Source organism: Centroberyx affinis, unplaced genomic scaffold (genome assembly GCF_046629955.1).
Source record: "Centroberyx affinis isolate AG114_WGS23_722 - 3 ecotype Tasmania unplaced genomic scaffold, CSIRO-AGI_Caff_v1 ptg003438l_1, whole genome shotgun sequence".
Taxonomy (NCBI): Eukaryota; Metazoa; Chordata; class Actinopteri; order Beryciformes; family Berycidae; genus Centroberyx; species Centroberyx affinis.
The window spans coordinates 87087-105061 of NW_027281410.1; the positions used below are offsets into that span (position 1 = coordinate 87087).

Below are 17975 nucleotides of genomic sequence, written 5' to 3' on the forward strand. Positions count from 1 at the left end.
CTAAGTGTCACTGATTTAACATGAAACAAAGAATAATATACTGACTAGTCAAGTATATGTGCAGCTAATTGTCAGCCTCTTACATATCTGGCAGCTCGTTAAACAATTAGTGGATATTCATATAAGAAGCCTTTTACAGTAATTATCAGACTAGAATAATCATAACTTCACAACCTTGATCTCCGGAGTTATTGGGTTGTTTCTGTTTGTTGGTGAAGTGACTGCATCCCTGACTAGCTCTGCTATGATCATAATACCCTCGTGATTAAGGTGATACCTTTTTAAAAGCTCAGTATCATTAAATGTTTCTAAAATGTTGACCCGATTACGAGGCGGATTGCCGGCAGCAGCCATTTTAGGATTGTTTGTGATTTGGTCTCAGTGACTTAGGAGTCCTCTTAACTACCCCTAACTTTTCACTGATTTAGGAGCTAAAATTAGGACTGACACACCCATTATTTTTAGGAGTTTCTCCTAAATCAGCAAGTTGGGAGCTACTTTTTGCCTTAAGATGATTTGTGAATACGGCCCACGGGCTGTAATGAAATACTTGTAATGGTGTTACATATTCTAAATTTAAAAATAAATAGATAATAAATAACTTCCTTTAAGTCAATGCACATTGCAGTTTCCCACACGAGTTGCCTCAGTACTGTTGCTAGGAACCAGTAGATTTGATTTTAGACCCTGTGGCTCACCTGTGGGAGCATTGTCCATGAACATTGCCAGAAAAATGCTTATTGTATTACCACTCTGATGATAAAATGGCTCATTTCTGTCTAGATTTCCAGTCAGACATTTCTTTTAGCTATTTACAGTAGTTAAATTACACGTATTCACATCTGTCTGTGTTTGTTTTTCCAACATGTTTTCATGTGCATGGACTGTATTTATGGGATACAAAGGGAAGACTGACAGTCTGCAGAAACAGTGGTGGTGTTTTGCTGCCACCTAGTGGTTGATTCAGATTTATTAGAAGCAGACCAGGGAACAACTGTTTTCCTGTTGAGGACAAAATCGGCCATAATTAGAAATGAATGAATGAATATATAAATCTAATAATACATTCCATAATAATTAAATGAATAAAAAATAATATGCAGAAAAATCTGTGAATGAAAAATAAATAAATAAAAGTGAACATAATTGAATCAGTAAATGAGAGAATCAATGCAGGATCAAGGAAAAATACATGATAAATTGACTTATTCGTTTATTTCCCAACTGATTTATTTCAGTATTTATTTATGTATTAACTGCTCCATAATATGCTAATAAGAAGTGTCAGTGGTGGTGTCTGGCTTTGTCTCCTCACAGTCTTCCATCACATGTGATGTAACACAAGGCTCAATTCTGGGGCCAATCCTATTCTCCTTTAATATGTGTCTTTTATTGTGAGGCCATTTTATAATCTTTGGATTGTATTTATTTATTTATTTTATTTTATTTTATTTTTAAATAAATACAGAAACAAACAGGGAAATATATGAATGGGGAAATAAAGGACTATATATAGATCGTTTTTTCCCATTAATGCATTGTCTTACTCATTTATTTATTAATTTATGCTCACTGTTATTCATTTATAGATTTATTTCTGAATTATATGTATTTTCATGTCTAAGTGACTTTCTTCTTATAGCAGTATTATCAATCTGTAAAATATAAACCTTTTGTCAGACACATTTGTCCTCAGTGGCTTTGGTGGGTGGGTTTTTGTTGAAAAATAGTAGTAGTAGTTGTAGTGGTAATAAAAATAATAATAACGATAATAATAATAATGATAATGATAATAATCTTTATTTATATAGCAATTCACCACACAAAAAAGGAAAATAAAAATGAACAAATTATACAGAATATGAGAAGTACAACAGAAAGATCAATTGCAGTTTCCACCTGTCGCAATTTACAAGTTTTAAAAAAGAGTGAATAGAAAATGAATAAAAGGGAGCCAAGGGAGAAAATGCTCCAAGTTTTTTTTAAAGATGAAAAATAAAAACAAATGGGTTTTCATTTGTGTTCAAATACAGCAGAGTGTAGTCCTGTCTGTTTTTTAAAGACATGTACCAACTCTCCTCTGTCCTATTTTAGGAGAACACCTATGTGGGCAGAAAATCATCTATATCAAATCTCTCAATACACTTTTACCACAAAGTCTGCCCTTGTCTTCCGACAGCACCGGATCAGTTACTGCACATCTGTCATTATCAAGGGGCTTAAGAAACATCTCACCTCAAAAGAGACAAAGAAACATCAGAGAGAAATTAGAAGAAAAATCAAACAAGAAATCAGAAGAAAAATCAAACAAGAACACAACTGAATTGGATAACAGCAACTGAAAACAGAAGTCTACAAGAAGAAAAAACTAAATACATTTAAATATACTTAATATACATAAAACATACTTAATATAACTGGATGCAGACAATGAAGTGTGTCTGTGTGTGTGTGTGTGTGTGTGTGTGTGTGTGTGCATGCTGTCATCTTTAAACAAACATAATTCTATTGGAGATAAGAGAGATATATAAGGTGAATAATGCAAAATTCACTTACATCCAAAATTAATGACATCCCTTAAAATTGACAAATTAAATATGGTTATTTCATGAACTAGCAATATTATCACCATCCACCAGGAACAAAACAAAATCCATCAAACTTTTTCTGAAACTTAAACTAAAACTTTGCTGAAGACAAATCTTACACCTGAAGCTTTCAGTCCTGCACCGATACAGAAGAAACAAACAATAAATCAAACTGTCCTGAAACTAAAACTACAATTTTCTTTAAGAAGAGCTATTATAAATATAGTTGTGATGGACAGATACGCTAGCATGTTTATATTTATTGTGACTTTTTCCTTGTGAAGTAATGAATAATACTTCATCAAGTGAAAAGGCACAAATGGAAAATCAAAAGCATCATATGAGGTTGCAGCTCTCCTCCTTCTTCTCCTCCTCCTCTTCCTTGTGGAAGATCTTTCCATCCGGCTGCTTCACCCATCTCAGCTTGACGTTTCCACTCAGGCCTTGGTCCTTCAGTCTCTGATTCATCTGACAAACAGAAACGTTATTTATTATTGCCTTGTTGTTGTTTGTAATGCGCTTTTGAAGTCTGTCTCAAAAACACTTTCCCATTATAGCACCATGTTATACTATTTTTATTATTACTACCATTCAGCCTTCTGGAGGTTTGTGGTCTAATTCATCATAACCTGCTGTATATGATGGGAGGAGTCCACTTTATAGCAGCTGCCTTTCCTCTGACATTCAAGCCGGTTAGATCAGATTAGTTGGATTATTAAATGTTTTGCTTTCCTGTCTTAACTGTACCATCCTTTCTTGTTTCACTGTTGTATGTATTTGGCCATTATCTTTCATCAGAGGCAACTGTACATGACACCAACCAGAGGAACTGCTCATCCAAAAGAGTCAAAGTGTCATTCATTGGCAATTTCCAATGTTTTGCTATGGTTGCTTTTTGTTTACTGCCATGTCCAAGATAGATAGCTCATTCATAATTTTGTAGTGATAGAAAATTAAAAAATGAAAATTAACTGTTTGTTCTGTCACTATGATGCTGTCTGACCATCCCAGTAGTTTTGCAGAGTGAGTTAGGATGTTTCTGTAATGTGACACCTGAACATTCTTCCTTCCAAAGGTTAACAGTGTAGAGAAAAGTGTGCGCTTCTGACTCACAGCTTACCAAGAGTAAGCCAAATGGGTAGGACCAGTAAAGTAGTCAAAAAAAATGTATGAAGAAAACTGACACTGACAAAGAGATCACACCGGCTCTTCAGATGTGACAAAAAGTGAAAAATCAGCACTCTCCTCATAAAGGTTTTGAGCCAGGAATAAAAGGAAAATGCACTGGAAAATTCTTTAGCTGCTATTTTCCTAGCTCTTGCTTTGTCTTAGTGTTTGTGACGATATACAAATGTTCACTTATTCAACTGTTGGCACTCAAGCTACACCTGACAAGTGCTATTGCTAAAAGCCTAAAATGTAAGAATGCAAATAATCTTTCTGCATCACGCTCATCCATCATTACCTGCTGCAAGATGGCTTCCTTCATGTCCTCCAGGTCCACTGTGGAGTCTGTTTTAGTCAGCTTCACCCTCACCACCTGCTTTGTCACAGGAACTTTATGGATAGGTATTTTATGTTAATAAAATAGACTTTCCATCCATTAAAAAGTAAAAATTGAAGCCAGAAGGTTTTTGTGAATATTGAATTGACTGAATTTCAAAATGACTTAATTGTAGATCAGAACTCACCAGTGTAGCAGGCAAAGAAACTTCTCTCACTACAAGGCTGATTCTCCCATTTACCAAAACCTGAAGCCACACAAGATTCTGCGATATTGCCTGGTTGATTGTTTTCAGTATTCCAGTTGGTGAATGACATGGCTCTCCCATCTGACCACTTCCACGAGTCTCTGAACAGGCCGATCCACACATCGTGTCCCTGGTTTTTCACCTTTATCTCGTCGTTCTCGGCTTGGTTCTTCACACTGACCAGGTCAGTGAACTTCTCCCTGCAGTAGCTCTGAGCCTCGGTCCAGGTCTTGGATTCATTCACAAAGACGAATCTGGAAGAGTCCTGGGCTTCGATGGCCCCTGAAAATATTTTTTAGCATAAGTCATGATGCTGTGGTCTCGGGAATGATGTTGCACTCAACAATGACCATGAAGGAATTTCTGCACAATACTTTTGAAAGTTTTTTGCTGGTTTACAGGCTGTCCAGTAACTCAAAGCAGTAGTAGCTAGCCAACACTGTGTAGTCTCTACGCTGAAAGAGGAGAAGGGGATGACACAGATTGAAGGCCAAATTAGATTATCCTTAGTTTTCACTTATTAGAGATTTACCTGAACAAGTGGTTGGTTGGTTTGTTTTGTGAGAGAGCTGATCAGATCTGTTGTAAATATGAAGACAATGTGTGGCTTGAGTCAGAGCCAACGCTTCCCGAAATGTCCTGTATTCTTTATAAGGATGAACATCTCACACAACAAGAAAAAGTAGTTGTTTTTTCCAAGTAAATCTTTTTCCAGGAAGACATTGTCCCGGACCCACCCAAAACTAACTAAATCCCTGTTCAACCAGGTAGTTAAAGATCTGACGTCATTATCTCGCCCACATTATCTCGCCCACATTATCTCGCCCACATTATCTCTCCCACAGTACAAAGCAATTGTTAAAGTCTTCTACAGTCACCTCAGGTGAAATGTTGTTATTGGTAATGTTCATCATCTGGAGATGGTAGAAACCAGGGTTCGAGTTATGTGGGAGCCAGTGGGAGCTGAGCTCCCATAAGGAGGGTCTGGGCTCCCATAAAATCATACATCTGTGGGGGTCGCTAATACATTACCAACAACCATAATTTTAATCACAAATGATGCATTTTTCACTGTAATGAGTATTATTTACGTTAATGAGATAAATAGGCTAAAAGAAACATGTTTTCCAAAAGAACTACGCACCATATTCTCTTGTGAATGACAGAATGGCTGCACTTCACCACCAAATGTGGCCACATGCGACATGATAAAAAAGTGGGCTGCTGTGTGTGTGTGTGTGTGTGTGTGTGTGTGTGTGTGTGTGTGTGTGTGTGTGTGTGTGTGTGTGTGTGTGTGAAAGTCTTGGACCATGTAATGAGCAGTGAAGTTATGGAACACAATGCAAATGCACTAATTCTTGTTACTCTCTCTCACTCTTTCTCTCCCTCCCTCTCTCTCTCTCTCTCTCCCTCTCTCTCCCTCTCTCCCTCTCTCTCTCTCCCTCTCTCCCTCTCTCTCTCTCCCTCTCTCTCTCGCTCTCCCTCTCTCTCTCTCACGGAAAGCGCACCCGTTAGGCTATTACTACCTCCGCCAAGGAGGTTATGTTTTCAGTGCAGTTTGTCTGTCTGTTTGTTTGTTTGTCTGTTAGCAGGATTACGGAAAAATTACTGGCCTGATTTTCATGAAACTTCGTGGAAGGGTGTAGCATGGGCCAAGGAAGAACCCAATCAATTTTGGAGCGGATCCGGATCCGACTCACAAACAAGCAATAATAGCACGAACCTTGGCGGAGGTCTGCGCTCTCCGAGTGCCCTTACAGTTTATTTATTTATTTATCTCCGCCCCTAACGTTAGTTATTTTAGAGACCCCCACAAAGAGTTATTATTGTTATTCATTTCATAGTTTTCTTCTCACCGTTGTAGCAGATGAATGGAAGTCTATCACTGCAACGACCATCCCACCATGTTCCATCCGCTCTCATTCCCGCACATGTCTCAGTGTAGAAGTCATTGGGTTCAATACTGGCCCAGTTCCTGAACTCAGCCTCTCCTTCACCATAGTAACCCTCATTTTCCAGAGACCACCTCCAATGGTTAATGTCATACAGTCCTATCCACACATTACTATAACTGCCTATGATGTCATTCAGCTTGGCCACATCTTCCTGGTTGTCTACGGTGGCCAGGTCAGTGAACTTCTCCCTGCAGTAGCTCTGGGCTTCAGTCCAGATCTTGTTTTCTTCAACAAGGTGGTACTGACGAGGAAAACATGAGGGGAGGGCGCACAGTCCTGTGACGACAATCAAAGCATTAGTGAAATCAGTTTGTACAATGACTCCTGCATAGAAAGGAATTAATGTGTGAATGCTGCCTAACTACACTTACTCATTAAATGTGATATTTATTACTTAAATATGACATGGGCAAGAGACACAAGCACAAAGGATGGATAAGGCCTGATTTGTTTTACACTCATGTATCTCTCACACAAAAAACATACATAAAAAAGCACATTCTCCATCAGCTTGTTTTTTCCGTGGGCAAATCAGAATCTAGATTAAATTAATTTTTTATGTTCTTGATTTGTACAATGACTCCTCCATGAAGTAAATTCAGTATGAGACATTTGACTTTATTGTTTTTGATCAGAATTGCTTGGAAAAAAATATGACCATCAAATGACACTAACCTGATAAGACCATGATAACAAACGCCTTCCCTTCCATGATGTACGATGCCACAGCTCACTGCACCTTGCTGTCATCAGAATACGATTATTACTGTGAGGAGAGCTGCTCAATTATTTACATTTTTAAAGCTGCTGTAGGTAAGTTTGGGAGGAAAGAGATCAAATCTCCAGAGAGTCAAACCAACACAAGGATTGACACGGCTCCCACTCCTCCCAGTGAGTGACAGGAGGAGTGATTGACAGGATGGAGTCCCGCCACTTCTCCTCATTGGTCGGATGGGTTTCTACGCATTTCACTTTGAAATGAGAGTAGCAGTGAAATGGGCCCACCACTGTTTGTGAGTTCTGACATAGCCTACTCGTCTTTGACCATCAAATATAGCAATTTATTTTTATTACTTCTAAATAAATGTTACTCCATAAAAGTTACCTACTGCAGCTTTAATTTTTTTTTTTCAAATATTTGAAGAATCCATAATGAGAAACACACTTGTTTAAAACATCAGTGTAAAAAAATGTATTAAAAAAATCTAAATGTCCCTTTTTTGACCAATCCACAAAAATGCTATGAACAGTCAACCATACATATCACTGCACAAATATTCATTCAGGATTCAGTCATGTGCATAAAAATGTAAACTAAATGTATATTTGTGGACTGATATTTATAGCATATTCTATTTTCTCTGAAATCCATTTTGTGTCTCAAGCACCTCAGTGTAACATCAAAAGTGTTTTGCTATTTTGTGTTAAACAGCTGACAAATATATTTTTATAAATTTGCATTCACAACAAACCCCAAACCCTAAACCCTAACCCTAACCCTAACCCAGAATTATTATTATATCACCAGCATGATCATTACCTGACTGAAATAAATGTCAAATGCTCTTTCTCTAATAGCTGACAGAAATATTCTTTCATTAAATGATGCCTTACCCTTATTGAGTAAAAGTGTCTCTCAGTCTTTCTGTCTTCATTTGCAGTCCCACAACACTGACTTGGCAGTATGGATGGATCAGTGTAATGTAAGTGTAGTGAGCGCAGGTCTGATCAGCGCAGTCCTCTAACATTCAAGACAGGTTTCTTTGAAGCTGCACATCCTACTTTAATAGCACATGGAGAGGTTACATCAGATCCTGTGCATTGGAAAACGTCTCCCACCCCTCTGTCTCCTCTCTCTTCCTTACGTGAGTGACAGTCTGATCATTTGAAGATTAAGATAATCATCACAACATGATTTGTTTAGCTGAAACAATGCTGCTCTCTTGGTTATGAGACTATTTGAATACCATGAATATGATGCTATAAATTTTGGAGAAGTTCCTCAGGTGTTATTGTGCTAATGAAAGGACAAAGGGAACCACATTATTGAAATGACATGACACAGACAGTAAATCCTGGTGACTCGAGACATTTATGTAAATCTGCTATTTCTATTTGTGGACTGCCAGGCGGGCCAGAAAGGAGACAGTAACATCACTGATCCCTAGTTCATACAGAATAGTTGATTTCATCATTGTTTTAAGTTCATTATTTGTAGCTATTATTGTAAAGCTAGCTGTATTTTTAAACATGCTTACTACTACTAAAACTACCATTATTATTACTTCTTGTACAAAAATAGATAGGCTGTATGATAAATAACTGTGCTCAACAATAGTCTGTGTTTTCATTGAAATTAAGAACTTGATGCAAGGTAACAATTAATTTATTATGTCATTCTGCTAGTCTGAGACGGTCCAATCAATATTTCCGACTGTCGCTCATGAAACCAGACGCCAGTGGACTAAGACTCAAACCTTGGTGTGTTGATATAATATCTGGACTGACTTCATACACAAACAATATGACTGATCTTATGGAACAGAATGTCTAAATGAGTTTGATCTTATTTTAGTTTTATCAGTGTGTAAATGAAAAGTATACTCCATTGTGTTAGACACATTTGCTCTCAGTGGCTTTCACCATCTTGTTTGTATGTGGTTTATTTGTATACAGACAGTCAGATCCCAACATATTGATGAACATATCATTTGCATTGTTCCCATTTTCACCATCATCCTCTATTTTTATTTGTATGTGGATTATTTGTATACGGACAGATGCAAACACATTGATAAACATATCATTTGCATTGTTCCTTGGAGAGTGTGGCTTACACTATTTTCCATCATTGTTTTCAGTTGCAGAATTATGTCAATATACAGTATATTGCAGTTCATACCAAATTGTCATAATTCACAAGTTTTTAAAAAAGATTACATAAAAACATAGAAAAAGGAGTCAACAAGAGGGTGGGCAAAAGGGAGGTAGCATACTGTTTAATTCAGTAATAATTATCGTAAACTATTTCTGATAGAAAATATCAAAGACCATTTTACTAATCTGACATCCTGTCTGGAACAACTTCATCTTCCTATTCCTGAGAGCTCTAACAAGTTCATCTTCGTCCTTTTTTCTACAAGCATTTTTTCCCCATGATTTTTATTGTAGCGCGAGTAAATAGGGTTACATAATGTCACCAAATCATACAGTAATGTGGAAATATAAATAACGCACAATCATATTATTGGATCATAAATTACACCTGCTTATGCGCTCACAAGCGTGCGTATTATCTGTGCGTAACGATAGTCCCCAGTTTTGATGAAACTTGGAGGAATGATACCAAACCTCCTGCCTCTCCTGATTCCTTCTACCAGCGCTATCTAGGACTTTTCAATGCAATATGGTTTTAATAGGATACAAACTTGGTAAGAGCATCATGAGTTTGATTTCTATAATCAGTTAAATTAAAAAAAAAATCAATAAATTCAATCATTCCATACAAATTCAGAAAACAGAATTTGAATTCAGTCGTCTGCTGGAACAAATCTCATCACTTTCAATCTAAGTCATTTACACAAACACAAGATCTTTTGTCAACCTTGACCTTTTCAAGTCAAAGTTCCAAGTCACCAGAACCCAAGTCAAGTCTAGTCTCAAGTGTTCTCTTCATGCATCAAGTCAAGTCTCAAGCAATTCAATTCAATTGTGACCCGAATCGGACTGGATCGCCATCTCTGACAAACAGCGACAATAGGCGGATTATGAGACAAAGGGCCCCTGTGCCCCCCCCGCCCGAGGCGCGCTGAGTGGACAGTGAACACCGATGCGCTTGGACGGTGCGCTATGGGTGCGCCTGGCATTGCCAAGCAACCAAACCAAAGACAGCAACTTCACACAAAGTTTGTTAGTAGTTATCTGAAATAATGGATTACCATCGCAGTAAAACTGTCGTAGTAGCTTTACTTCTTGATCTACATATGGAGCAGAAAAAGATCTCACCATGAATGCATCCGTCTCTCCAAGCCCGCAAAAATACGAGAGTACGGAAATAGATCCTGGACCTTCGCTTGGATGGTGAGCGATTCAAGGCTTATTTCAGGCTGTCAGGCTGTGTGACATGCGGTGCGCTTGCGGCATTCCAAAAAGTTGAGACATTTGTATCTCAGTGCGCCGTGGTCGCGGTCAGTGCGATTGCCCTCGCGTTTGCGCGCGTCTGCCGCGCGCCCCCATTAAAGTGAATGGATTTGAGTGTGCAAAAGACGGCATGTGAACCGGCCCCTTATGGGAGAGAAACTAAATTCTAACAATTACAAAGGAATTACAAAGTGCAAACATATTATTCTAGGCCTAAAAAAACATATTTTGTGCAAAATGTGCAAAATGCCTCTGATTGCCTACTGACTTAGTATGGGTCAGTGGGTCATATTCTGACAGATCAGGAGTGGAAAACAACATTTTGGGGTCTTCGTAAACCAAGACTTTACATTACGAGGCCTATGGACAATAATGCAGAGCTTTACTGCTAAAGCGCTATAGATAAACTGAGGGGAACACTCACTGTGACAACGCCATGTGGACACCTTCAAAAAATGTTTAGGTTATTATAGGGGGAATTTCGGGGCTTCCTAAATAAATAAATGACAAAGCCCTTCGACTGCAGGGCAGTAAATGTAAAGTTAGTGACAGCATCATCATGTAGCTATCAGGCTCTGGCTCAGGGGCCCCCTGAGCTCTTGGGCCCCTGGGCCTGTGCCCGGTTGGCCTGTTCAGTAATCCATCCATGCCTACAAATAATACAGAATAAAGCATTAAAACTGGCACACTGACTCCCATTTACATTTACAACAGCAATCATTACATACACACACACATACAACAGGCATTCACACCATGAGACAGACTCTCCGCCCTCTAATCGTTACAACTCGGGTTTCACAGAAAAGTCAAATTTTCTCGGTTATATTTGCCGGGTCCGTCGTTCATGTGTCCCCATCTCGTAATTGCGATATTTCTGACAGCACTTGAAGGCAGCATGGCTAGGTTTTACATTCATAAATGTAAATGGTCAAGGAAAAAAACACATATTGTACAATTTAAAATGGAAGTAAAACATTATTTTGAAACTCTACAGGGTGTTAAAAACCAGAAAGCCATTAAGACTCTGGCTATTTACAATGCCTTACATATATGTATTTTGTTTATTTTTTTGTAACCCCTGTACTGTATTTCTCTCTTTTTTGGAATTACTTTGTATTTTATTTTAGTATTTTTTATTTTAGTATTATTTTTTTTAATACAGTCACTGATGTTTGTTTACAGACGGATGTGTTCCTATGACATTATTAAGTGGTATGAATATGATAAATACAAAAAAAAAAAGGCGGCGGCAGCATGGCTCCGCGTCCTGACCCGGATGATGTTCTGCTCAACTTTATATCCCACAATTCCTTTTTCCGTCTTCCTCTTTCCCGTCTGCAGCAATGTCTAAGAGAGGTATGAAAACCGCCTTGAAAAATCCACATTCATCTGCCACTTTATCCCCCACATCAGTGTTAAAAAACATGTTTGTGTGTGTGCGGACGCGGTAGAAAACATTTCTGCGTGCTTAGTTGTGAATTTGTGAGAACGGTTTACTATTTCTGAACGGTAACATTTACGTGCTAGTTGCGGAAGCCATGTTTGCTGTCAACGCTACTTAGCTAGTTTAACAAGCAAGGCAGATTGGAGGCCGGTTGAATTAATTTAGTGTTCGCTGTTAAGTTCAGAGTTACTGAGCTCATCATAGGCTTAAAAGCACGTTACGTGATGAACTCAAACTATAGGGTGAAATAGTTAGAAAACCGCTAACTTAGCCGGAGCTAACGCTAGCTAGCTAGATCTAGAATGCAGCGTACTGTGAATCGTGGGTACGAGCAGACCACAGTGCATTGATCTGGCAGTTAAATAGAAAAAACAGCGTTTTTTTTTACTGACGTTTGTACACATTATTTTGTTGGATACGTAGGTAAGAAACCGGTATGTAAGGTTATCTACATGGTTATCTTAAGATGGCTAATGTGAACAGGAGAAAAGCCATCTTTAATTAAAATAGTGTATGCAACCAACCGCCCTGCTGGTTTAGAGATGAACGCGCTAACCTTGTGTTTTGGTTTGAGACTTGCAAGTGAGGTTTATTTCATTCAGCTTCGTGTCATTAATGATTTAGTGAAGAGGCAGCTGTGTTGTGTGTGTTAGTTACCAAGTTGGCCAGCTCAATGCCTTTACAGTGCGATGTTTAAGTTCTTATTCTGTCTGTAAATTTGGTCTTACCGTGTCAAAGACTATTGTGTATGAGAAGAAGAGACTCACTGTATTTTAATAAAGTATTAAAACGCATTCAAAGAGTGCTGAACTTTGCAGTGTGTAAATCACAACTATTTGAGCCTCAGCTTGCTTCATGTTGGCGTTTCAAAGCGATACCTTGACATACAGTTTGAATCTGGCCTTGCCCCTTGGTATGGGAAACGAATAGAAAAATATTAACTATCTCACAATGTTAAAAGTGAGATGAAGTGGAAAGACTTAACTGTCAAATATCAAGCTATTCCTTTCATTTGTCAAAACAAGATTAAGTCATTAACTTCTCTCTGTTCTCAAGTGTTAAAACAAGCCCATATCCTGATTTGTTCTCCTTAAAATTACACTGGCAGAAATATTAATAAGTGTGTTTTTCGTTCTACCAGGACGTGGTGGGTCGTCTGGAGCCAAGTTCCGCATCTCGCTGGGTCTCCCAGTGGGAGCGGTCATCAACTGCGCCGACAACACAGGTAGGCATCAACTAACCTGTCGTGTGGCTGGACATGCTTAAGTATGCAAATTGGGTTCAGTACGGGAGAAGTGAATTGCAAAATAATGCTGTTATGGATGGTAAATAGATATGGATGATGCTTGAGCATATACTGCACAGATTACTGGGAAAGTGTTTTTTTTTTTTTTTTTTTTTTTCTATCTGCTAGCTGTTGGTTGCTTGTATCTAAAACTTGCAACCTACTTACAACTTTTTCAACAGACAAAAAAATGCCATTCGAAATGACAGGTCACCTGCCAGTAGATGTTCTTCAGCAGTGTTTGGCTGTTAATTCAAGTTCAAAGTTAATTTATTTATATATCCCTTCATCACAAGCATGTCTTAAAGGACTTTACCGAGAAAGAGCCTAACTAGGTCTAACTGATCAACAATCAGTCGTAGAACAGAATGATGAAACGCAAACTTAAGGAAGCAAAATAAAGCTGCTGTGGTAGTAACAAGGACTGCAAAGTCTAAAAATGTATTGTATATTGGTAATTTCCAGGTTTAGAAATGTTTTGAAATTGCACAAAAGTTGAAGAAAAAAAAAAATATATTTTATATGATATACTGATATAGATGCACATTCAGTGTTTTTTGGCCCCCATCATCTCACATGTTCTGATATTTGTTGCGGTGAAGAAAAATCTTCATCTGTAGAGTGATGCGGCATAGTTAAAAGGGGCTAGATGATTATCAGTGTAACTAAACTCCTTAACGGAAAATAACGTCTGGAAAATGTATTGAAATTGAAACTGTAGAACCCCTGCAGTTATTACTGATGGGTGCTGCCTGTAGCTAATGTTGTAGTGTAAAGACAACCATCACTGTGCCAGTCAATTAGCAGGTATTGTGTTAACGGTTCATTAATGTTATCATTCAGACTGTTGGTGAATTTTGCGCGTTGTTGGATTTGTAACTTTGGAAAGCATTTTCCCAGTGCTCCCCCCCCCCCTTCAAAAAGCACTTGCTTTGTCTGGTCAGTGGCTGGGTGAGTTGTCGTAGAAGGGAATATTGATCTCATCACTGTGGGTGAGATGGCAGTGACCCACTGTGGCTGACTAATCTCAATCAGTGATGAGACAACAAACCCAGAGTGACGTTTGCAACCAGTGTCGTTCTGAGATGTAAGCATCGGTGCTGGAGAGACCCACAACGTTCCTTCAGCAACTTTTCAACCGTTGTGGAAAGAAAAAAATATCATGCAGTCAAAAATATTCGTTTGACGTAAGATAAACAGAGATTAACCTTTAACCTAACTGTCAATCGTAGAAAAATCTAGGCTTTGACCGTAGATATTGTATGAAATGTTGAAGGCAACATTTCTCCAGTGATGTTGGGTCGATAAATTATTGTGTAAAATTGACCTATGTTTAGCTTAGTATTAGCTATGGTCTTTTTGCATGATTTAAGCTACAAAGAAGTGACGGTAAATTGTCTCCGAGTTTACCTTACTGGATATCTCATTTCTGTTTTGTTCTTTTCTCTTTCTCCCTTGCCTCCCTGTCTTGTCTTTGCTCCCATTTTTCTGCTTACATTTCTTTTATCCTCCTTTCCCTGTTTCCTCTTTCCTTCCTCGTTTCCTATGTCGTCCTTTTTGCTGTATCCCTCCCTCCCCTCCTTCCAGGTGCCAAGAACCTGTACATCATCTCTGTGAAGGGCATCAAGGGTCGTCTGAACCGTCTGCCCGCTGCAGGAGTGGGTGACATGGTCATGGCCACAGTCAAGAAAGGCAAACCAGAGCTCAGGAAGAAGGGTGAGCTGAATAGTGGTCTATATGGAAGTCACTATAGCTGTGTTTCCAACTAGCAAACAAATCTAAAGGGAACTTTTTAAAATGTCGGCCAAAAAAATAAAATGCCAGTTGGGCTTAATTTTCCATTAGCTGAGTTTAAGCGAATACATATCAATGTAGAAATTAGCTACATCAGTAAAATACGTCCACCAGAAAGATGGAAGTCTTTGAGAAATTAATTGGTATTATGCATGTATGTTATTACTTGTTGGTGTCAGTTAATGTTTGTCCATGCCTGTGTTTTCCCTTTGAGTGTTATGCACAGGGCTACATTTAAAATTACCAAAGTATTTAATTTAAATTACCAAAATAATTTAAATTGACAAACTCGGCAAGGGAATTTTTCTTAATCAGTGGATTTAGTCCATCACTGATTCCCAGTGTATTCATCCAATCGTAATTCGTTACATTATAATTTGCATAAAAACGCTTGGATGGAAATCCGGTTTATGGCTCAGGTGACTGCTGGTCTTTTTTTAGTGTGGATTTCAGGATTCTACTGATCAGTTTTAAAGGATAAGGCTGGTGTTTTTTTAATGCATTTCTGCACTTCGTAACAAATCCTGTGAATATTTTTATCTCACGAACATGAGTTGGTAATTTCTATCTTTGTGTTTCATCATTGTCATCATTTATCACTTTGTTTAATGTTTTATTACTGTGTAAATAAACTAAAGAGATGTATAGAAATGTATTTCCCCCCCTTCAAAAAGCACTTGCTTTGTCTGGTCAGTGGCTGGGTGAGTTGTCGTAGAAGGGAATATTGAGCTCATCACTGTGGGTGAGATGGCAGTGACCCACTGTGGCTGACTAATCTCAATCAGTGATGAGACAACTCTAACCTGCTGTATGCAGCCGCTCCAAGTTTCTTTTCATTTTGGTTGCATTGAGGATCGTGTCAGGCATCCAAAAAGTGAAGTAAATTGTTCTTTGAAGCTTGTCTAGTCACCTTTCCCCATTTCTATACTCCTTGGCATTCCATGTTATGGTTGTACGTTCAGCATGAAGTCAATTTCCTTATTTCAAAGATCTTTTATAATGAAATCAACTAGAAACATGTTTTCCATCTCAGGAAAGTAGTTCCGTAGCACCGAAAATAGTCCCCGTCGTAATGAAGAATTTGTTCTTATTTGATTTGGTAATAACTACAGTAGCCTGACTTTTCATGGAAACAGTTAGAGATTTTTTAAATTGAAACTGTCATTGTGAGCTGTATAAAGGTTTTTAGCTTACAATTGAAGCCAGTGACTTCCGGGTTGAAGGCTAAAAAGGAAACGTGGGAAGTCGGAAAGTAATGGGAGTAGAGCAAACGCATTGTTGATTTTGTTATTTTCATAGGATTTTTTTGACAATAAGAAATGTATTTAAAAACACCAGCCGTACCCTTTAAGGCACGGCACTTAGTCTAGCGTCTGTCTACATTGATCTTATTACCCCATATGAGCTAGAGCGTATGGAAGAATGGAAGCACAGGATGAGGTCCTGTACAGCTGGATGGGTAGAGCATGACACCCACTGTACTTGGTAATGGTACTGGATGGTGTTTTGGATAAAAGTACCCACAAAGTATTAACTGGTGGTATTGAAACCACAGTATATAACTTTTTGAGGATGAAAACAAAGTACAATAGAAGTTTTTCCACTACCCCCTCTGTGTTGTAGTGATCACATGCCTGTATTTTCCACCCCAAGTCCAATGCCTGTCCCCCCACAAGCTTGTTGGTGTGACCTTGAGTCTTAATCGGCCTCCTCCTCTCCACAGTGCATCCTGCGGTGGTGATACGGCAGCGGAAGTCGTATCGGCGAAAGGACGGCGTGTTTCTCTACTTTGAAGACAACGCGGGTGTCATAGTAAACAATAAAGGAGAAATGAAAGGTGGGTTACCGTTTGGTCACTTGGCAACATCTAGGTGTGTCTGTTTCTAGGTTATTGTTCCCTTCAGGTTTGTCACCGCTTGGTTCATCTGCTCAACACCAGCAGGAAGTAGTTTAAGTGATGCATTAGATTATCTATCTGTGTTTGATAAAATCAGATACTTCTAAGAATCTGCTGGTTTAGGAACATCTAGATAGGTAGTTGGCTTGAGGAGTTTTAGATGTGTTGATTTAGGTTGAGTAATTTAGCTCTTTTTATAGGATTATCATATTGCATGTTAATATGGTTTTTGAAGCAGTGGCTGCATCAGACCCTCGGGTTTGGCTGCAGCCTGTCTGTAACGCTGACAGTTGCATTGTGTTGTGACAAGGTTCATCTTGTGTGATCTTCACCTTGTAGAAATTGACAGCCCTGCTGGACTGGATTTATTCTGGGAAATGTCTTTAGATGGTTATATTCTTTAATCCAGTGGTATCTTTCATATATATATATATATATATATATATATATATTTTATTTTTTTTATAGGTTAGATGATTTTTTTACAAGCCCCTTTTGGTTTTTATGTCACTAGCAATGAGTTGGTAATTTGTCTTTTATTTCATCATTGAAGTTTATCACTTTGTTTAATGTTTTACATTAAATGTATTTCCCCCCTTCAAAAAGCACTTGCTTTGTCTGGTCAGTGGCTGGGTGAGTTGTCGTAGAAGGGAATATTGAGCTCATCACTGTGGGTGAGATGGCAGTGACCCACTGTGGCTGACTAATCTCAATCAGTGATGAGACAACTCTAACCTGCTGTATGCAGCCGCTCCAAGTTTCTTTTCATTTTGGTTGCATTGAGGATCGTGTGTCAGGCATCCAAAAAGTGAAGTGAATTGTTCTTTGAAGCTTGTCTAGTCACCTTTCCCCATTTCTATACTCCTTGGCATTCCATGTTATGGTTGTACGTTCAGCATGAAGTCAATTTCCTTATTTCAAAGATCTTTTATAATGAAATCAATTATGCAATGTTATGACACAAACTTCTCTGCTTCTCTCCAGGTTCAGCCATCACAGGCCCAGTGGCCAAGGAGTGCGCTGACCTGTGGCCCAGGATCGCCTCCAACGCCGGCAGCATCGCCTGAGCAGGACCCCGCACCTCTGTTCGTTTTCAATAAAAACTGTTGTAAAGCCAA

General features: G+C 38.6%; 2 protein-coding genes across 2 annotated transcripts; one reads left to right on the forward strand and one right to left on the reverse strand.

The window, feature by feature from the left end:
- Positions 1-1784: 1784 nt before the first annotated feature.
- On the reverse strand, positions 1785-8121 carry LOC139661040 (C-type mannose receptor 2-like). The gene is made up of 6 exons (XM_071539363.1): positions 7909-8121; positions 6970-7037; positions 6196-6570; positions 4280-4621; positions 4054-4145; positions 1785-3056 (listed from the first exon to the last, which is right to left on the reverse strand). Exons 2-6 carry the CDS (start codon positions 7004-7006, stop codon positions 2925-2927), a joined length of 978 nt encoding a protein of 325 aa, XP_071395464.1. The 5' UTR covers positions 7007-7037; positions 7909-8121; the 3' UTR covers positions 1785-2924.
- Positions 8122-11744: 3623 nt separating this feature from the next.
- rpl23 (ribosomal protein L23) lies at positions 11745-17975 on the forward strand. Its single transcript, XM_071539361.1, has 5 exons — positions 11745-11793; positions 13023-13106; positions 14754-14882; positions 16684-16797; positions 17842-17975. Exons 1-5 carry the CDS (start codon positions 11781-11783, stop codon positions 17922-17924), a joined length of 423 nt encoding a protein of 140 aa, XP_071395462.1. The 5' UTR covers positions 11745-11780; the 3' UTR covers positions 17925-17975.